Genomic DNA, 6,099 nt, shown 5'->3' with positions numbered 1-6,099 from the left:
ATTGCTGTCTAACGGTGTTTTTTATTTTACAAAAACTAAGTGAAGTTTCTGTTATTTTGGAGTATTCCCTACAGAATGGCAACAAAAAATAATGTAAAACTGCGTTTACGAAATTGGACTTTCGCAGAGCCAGATGAATCATTTGACCTAATGTGCATGGCTGTCTTGTAGGGTAGCTATCTAAAATTTGCACTTTATTATACTAAAATTTAAAAAACTACGTACTAGAAAAAATTCTAAACAATTATTTATTTTTTTTTTTTTGTAAGGCCCTCGAATGTCTCTATGGCTCCACGGATCCGAGTAACCCAATTTTCAATTACTCTGCCGCATAGATCCAGTTGAATAAGAACATACGCTACCACCATACTTGGTGATGCCCCTTTCATCCTCGGACTTGACATGCCTGAGGCTGAGGAAGCGGGTGACGTCAGTGAACGCGATCCATAGAGTTTCCGGTATCAGTATCGTGAGGTTACAGATGCATTTATAAACTATAATTGATGGATGCGTTCAATATGCGCAACAACGGGTAAACACCGAATTGGAACTTAGTTGCACAAGTCAGGAACTTCCATCAATTATAGTTTATATGTAAATAAAAGAGACCGATGCTTTGAGGTTTTTCTGAACACAGCCTTTGGTGGCGGATTTTGCCGAGTATGGAATGATAAGCAATAGATTCTGCTAATAGTTTTAAGCAGTCTCCGAGCGGCAAATAGTTTTTATGATAAGCTTTGAGATTTGCCATTTCTATTAGTTTTGGGTGTTGCTCAGATCAGAGATTGATCAAATGGTAGTAGGAGTCAAAAAGTTAAACCCTTAAGCATTAAAACAAATAAAACCAATGCATACTTTAAAGTTTTAATATTAACGATCGGATACAATTAATATTTTTCTCTTTCATGTTTGTTAAACAAATCATTCAATTAATTAATTCATCGAAAACCTTTTTGTATCGATATAGACATAGGGACATTGCAATAGCAGAAAAATCAAACTAACATAAAAATGCGTAATTCAGTGCATTCTCGTAAGGTCTTCGACAATTTTAATAACATCGTCAACGTCAGCTTCCTTCTTTTCGCCGTTTAATGTAATCTGTAAAAAAAAAAAATTACCAATTAGATAAAAAGCTCAATATCTATGTTCTATTATCAATTTACCTCCAAACCCATAACTGTTTCTTTCATTTTATCTCTGCTTAAATCGAGAAAACTTTCAATTAAATCGCCATCGATAAAGTTTTCACACGGCTCCGTCTTCTGTGTTGTTTGATAGCTTCTATAATAGGAGTGATCTATTTTCCCCACAGATTTAATGGTATTCGTTAGACGTTCTTCAAGGCTATGTAGGAAATCGTAGAATTCTTGCGGTATTTGTGTAACAATGCCTATAGCGCCATTCACGGTACCATACAGCACACAGCCCTGATTGGGCGTAGTGCGTTCACCTACATTTTGCATCACTAACGAACCATGGCGGAATACATTAACAACATCGCCTAAATGGAAACGTGCAACTTCAGGTAATAACTGACGCTCCTCGTCCGTGGTGGCGGCACTAATTTAAAAAAAAAAACATATAAAGTGTGTTGTTGTGATGGCTTTGTCTCAGAGTTACCTATCTTTTTGGCAAACAAAAAGATTGCCATAAGTTTCCGAGCCCAAAAATGTGTCATCATCCAAGATTTCTACAGCGCGCATCCACTTCGGATCGCAGTCACGTGATATCTCCACGAAAATTCCCTCCATTTGCTTATGCTGCAGCAAAGTCATTGAGCGCATCAGATCGCCAACCAAAATGAAGTCACCTGTATTGATTAGTTATAAAACATATCCAGTTATTTTCATTCGATTCGTACGCCTAATCAATGCCCTACCTTTGGCTTTTAAATACAAAACGGAAATATTGTTCTGAATATTACATTCCATACGCAATTCTTTTTCATTGGTCCATTCATAAAGGCGTACAAAACTGTTTATACCCGCCAACACTTTGCCATTGAACTCAACCAGTGAGTGACATGAGCCATCAATTTTTGTTTCGGCCACCTGTGTCAATTTTCCTTCGTTGTAGTGGAAAATAATAATGCGACCCACTTTAGGTTCAGGCTCATCTGCATAAATGAGCGCGGTAGATACCACATAATACGTATTCGGGTCATCACCTAACCTAGCGGACATTAAGGAAATTATGCTCTCTGAAGGCATAAATTGATGCGCATGCAGCACTTCGAACGTATTCTGATCAATTATCAATAAATTGTTTATATCCAATTCTTGTCCAACTTCGGCATTTGTAGTTGCCGTATTACCACCACCCGGTTTGGGTACTATGTTTGAAGCGTAGGTGATATTCTGTGCCTGCGTTGAAGCACTTGGCCTTGTTGGCTTTGGCCCACCTCGTCCTTGCACATCGACTCGCAATGTTGCCACGCCAAAAGTCTGCGAACTCTCCTGATAAGCAATGCGACGTGGACCCTCACCAAGTGGTACAGTACGAATATGCAACTTTTGAATCTCATCGATAGTGCCCAAAATCACCGAGTTTTTGGTGGCCAAAGCCAAACTGTCCGGGTACGATTGTGCATTCAAGGAGCACATATGATTTACTTCTTTCAAATTCACATTTGAAAACACCAATTTGTGGTTTGAGGAATAAATAACAGTGGGACGATCGGAGCAGGCAAACACATTGGTAGTCGCAAATGATTTAAAAGTACGCAATGTGGTGGGTTGTGTTCCCAATGTAACTTTCTTTTTCTCGCTTAAGCGGCCGTCCGCTTTGCTTAAAATAAAATAGAACATGGAACCATCACCCAATGCACATAGCAAATAATGTATGCTTTCGAAGGTGGTCATCAAAATGGAGCGTGGTATAATTTCTGCATGTAAGAAAAGTTTAAATACACAAAGAAAAAAATTAAGTTACAAATTATTACCGCCTCCCAACTTTTCGGTGTACATAGTTCCCAGTTTCGGCAGTGATAGAACCACAGCAGATATATCTGTCCATAAGCCAACTGCGACGAGATTAGCTTTGCTGTTGCCCTCCTCTAGTGGCGTAATGTCCAAACAAGCGACCTCATATTCCAATGCCCTGTGAGACTTTTCAGCTAAGCAGCAATTTTCGATTTCAATGTAATAGACATTGCATGCCGAGGCAACAACAATCTGTGATGCGTTGCATGACACAACACCAATACGTTTATCATCTGGCGGCTGCCATTCACCTACCAAACTTTTAGTACTACTTTTTACTAGACGTACCGTGAGAGGTGTTACTTGTATAATCTAGTTATAAAATAAATAATTACATACTATAGCCCAGGAGTGGTTAGGCTCATTTAAGAGCACTTTATTTACCTGATCGTAGTCAACATTGGCACAATGAAACGTTTGCTGATCACTAATAAAGCCTGGTATTTCTGTTTCTTCAACCTCCTCACCAGTCAGCGTCAAAATCCGTGTGTGACCCACAAAGGCCAGCACCAATGTGTTTTCAAAAATACTATCGTCTATACCTACTTTAAGTGACCACATACCCTTTATACCTGGTAAATCAATACAGGCGTGCTCCTGAATGCCAATGCCGATTCTAACAAATTTTATGTTATTAAGATCGTATTTGAATTGTGTGCAAAAAGTTAAGTATACCTAATAATTCGAAGTGATCCATCTTTAAAACTACCAGAGCATGTTATAATTTGTCCTTGGCCCTGCCGATCTAAATCTACCACACCTAAATCAAGAATAGGCGCTAAGCTGGTGAAATTCTCCATCGGAATAACGTAAGAGCCATTTTCGTTCGCAGTTGTGCTCAAGCGCACCAACTGAGAGTCTCCGTGCTTCGAGCCAATGAAAAGAAATCCGTTGTCCAAATATGTTATACACTCCGGTATGGATATTTCACCTTAAAAAGGAATAACTTAGCACCTATTATGTTTAATTATTTAATGTAAATTACCTAGCAACTCCACTTTTATTTCTTTAACGGAAACTCCGCCTTTACCATTGTCTACAGTCTCCAAGAATAACATAAACAGCTGGCCATACATATTGCCCAGCAAATAGCGTTGGCCCTTGCTATCTACTCGTGCGTAGCAGTTAATAGTACTTTGCTAATAAACAAAATAAACCATAGAATACGTGTCTAACTGTTGAATAAATTTGGCACTCACTTTAAATGTAGAAGGTGCTACAGCATGGTAGCTATTTCCATCGTGGTAAACAATAGATTCCCGACCAATTACAATGGCACCACCTAACAGTAAGCAGTGAAGAAATTGATTAATGACACAATAATACAATTAGATATTAATTATATTGCCCGATATATACCGTACCCAATGGTGTTGGCACTGGTATCAGCATTGTTGCTTCAGTCTCCACATTATCCTGCTTCCAGGCAATTTTCATAAACTCTTTGTCACGTAAATTGATTTCGTGCGTCTTAACATGACGTCCATCAACATCTTTGTGTATAACGATGATAGTTGGATTTATGCAACCATATAAAAATTCTACATCATAAACATTCAGCTCGTCCATGCTAAAATAAAAATATGTTGTTCTTTTCTTGGTCATGTTGAAGAAATGTGCTACTTACCGTAAATTAGTCGCCTTCAATTCGCTTGTCTCCTTATCCAAAGGAATGATGGTGAACAGTCCCATGTACAGGCACATTCCGATAACGCGTGCTTTTGGATCAATTACTGCTATTACACCACCTTCGGTAGGTATGCTTACCTGATCCGCCACGTTGCCATGCGCTTTTGTTATGACACTGATTTGGTCACCAATCATTCGACATTCCAAAATCATAACATTATATCGCAACGTAAGTATAAAGAGCAAATCTTTTTTACTGTCCTATAAAATGTAACACAATTGAGTATATTAAAAAATCATTATTTCCAGAGTTGCACCTAACCTGAGGACGGAAATGCCGCATGACTGATATCTGGCCATTTATATTTACTTCCTTCAACGGACGCAAGCCTTCTGGTGTTACCAAATCTATTTCCAACTGACTGTTGCGAGCGATGATCAAATTTAAATCGGTTGGCGATGTAAAGTTGCCTAGAAAATATATGGTGAAAAAGCATTGATGAATAACCTAGGAGCAAGATGTTTTGTTGTTGTTATTGAAAAACATGCCGGCTTCCCGTTCGGGTAAGCACGCCTTGTAGATTCTGGGCGGGAGAAATGTTCTCAGCAATTAGATTAACTACGCATGTGGCTTCTTCGATTGAAGTTAAAATAAGATTTAGTAAGTTTTCAACAAATTAGTATAGCATGCCTAGGACGCGGCATTACCCCGAAATTGCCATATATATTTTGGGACCCGTAGGTTCACTTACCGGTCACGCAACTAACGACCGCTGTCGGCTTCTGCGCCGTAACCACGTAATGATGTGACATTTTTGACGCTATATTTTGCTGCCGCCTCCAATTTGTTTTAAATAAAATTTATAATTTTTTCTCTTAACAGAACAAACAGTATCCAGCTCCTCTTCGCCTCTTGCCTTTTTTCTGTTTTGCAATTACCGATTACAACTCTGGCACCTAGATATTCAGCGCTACTGTGTTGCCACATGTTCCGCTGACATCCAAAATAATTCTGCTTGGATCATCTTTTCTGGAATTGAATGGGAATTTTAAATAAAATATTTATTTATTTATTTATTAGACATCATTAAAAATACTGCAAAACACAAAAAAGATTAATAATTTTAAAAGTTAAGAGATCTGCAATTCACAATCGAAATCAGTGCTGCAATATTTTTCCTAAATTGTTGCCTTTCCAAAAATGTAGTTATAAAAATCAACTCTGCCTGAAAAGTGTTATTATTTATACCAAATAAACCCTTATTTTATTATATATATATTAAAGCCTTTATTTATTATAGTTTTAATTGTTATGCCTATATATTTTCCAATACACTGACGATTTCATGGCTGTTAAAATAATAAAATCCTTTTTTTACTCATGCACTTATTTTGAGAAAGGCCATACTAATAGCTACGAAGTTGTGCAACAGTGCAGGTGGATCCATTCCAGTTTGATACTACGTGTTTGACAATTTCTCATATA

At 37.8% G+C, this 6,099-nt stretch overlaps 1 protein-coding gene across 1 annotated transcript; it reads right to left on the bottom strand.

Moving 5' to 3' along the window:
- Positions 1–853: 853 nt before the first annotated feature.
- On the bottom strand, positions 854–5,559 carry LOC118752535 (DNA damage-binding protein 1-like). Its single transcript, XM_036487442.1, has 13 exons — positions 5,366–5,559; positions 4,936–5,084; positions 4,612–4,874; positions 4,349–4,554; positions 4,184–4,266; positions 3,970–4,123; positions 3,660–3,915; positions 3,369–3,600; positions 2,945–3,296; positions 1,883–2,887; positions 1,624–1,813; positions 1,167–1,563; positions 854–1,101 (listed from the first exon to the last, which is right to left on the bottom strand). The coding sequence occupies exons 1-13, from the start codon at positions 5,424–5,426 to the stop codon at positions 1,021–1,023; spliced, it is 3,429 nt and encodes a 1,142-aa protein (XP_036343335.1). The 5' UTR covers positions 5,427–5,559; the 3' UTR covers positions 854–1,020.
- Between the last annotated feature and the right edge of the window lie 540 nt (positions 5,560–6,099).

This window comes from Rhagoletis pomonella, unplaced genomic scaffold (assembly GCF_013731165.1).
Source record: "Rhagoletis pomonella isolate Grant_MI unplaced genomic scaffold, Rhpom_1.0 Rhpom_scaffold_01609, whole genome shotgun sequence".
In the NCBI taxonomy this organism is placed as follows: domain Eukaryota; kingdom Metazoa; phylum Arthropoda; class Insecta; order Diptera; family Tephritidae; genus Rhagoletis; species Rhagoletis pomonella.
Note: the sequence above shows the minus strand (reverse complement) of the source record. Positions and strands in the feature narration are given on the sequence as shown.

Bases quoted from the DNA above. Each gene is read 5' to 3' on its own strand.
- LOC118752535 (XM_036487442.1), bottom strand. From the start codon at position 5,426: ATGTCACATCATTACGTGGTTACGGCGCAGAAGCCGACAGCGGTCGTT. The intron at 4,875-4,935 runs GTTAGGTGCAAC...TACATTTTATAG, and splicing joins TGCGGCATTTCCGTCCTCAG to GACAGTAAAAAAGATTTGCT. The intron at 1,814-1,882 runs GTAGGGCATTGA...TAATCAATACAG, and splicing joins TTTGTATTTAAAAGCCAAAG to GTGACTTCATTTTGGTTGGC.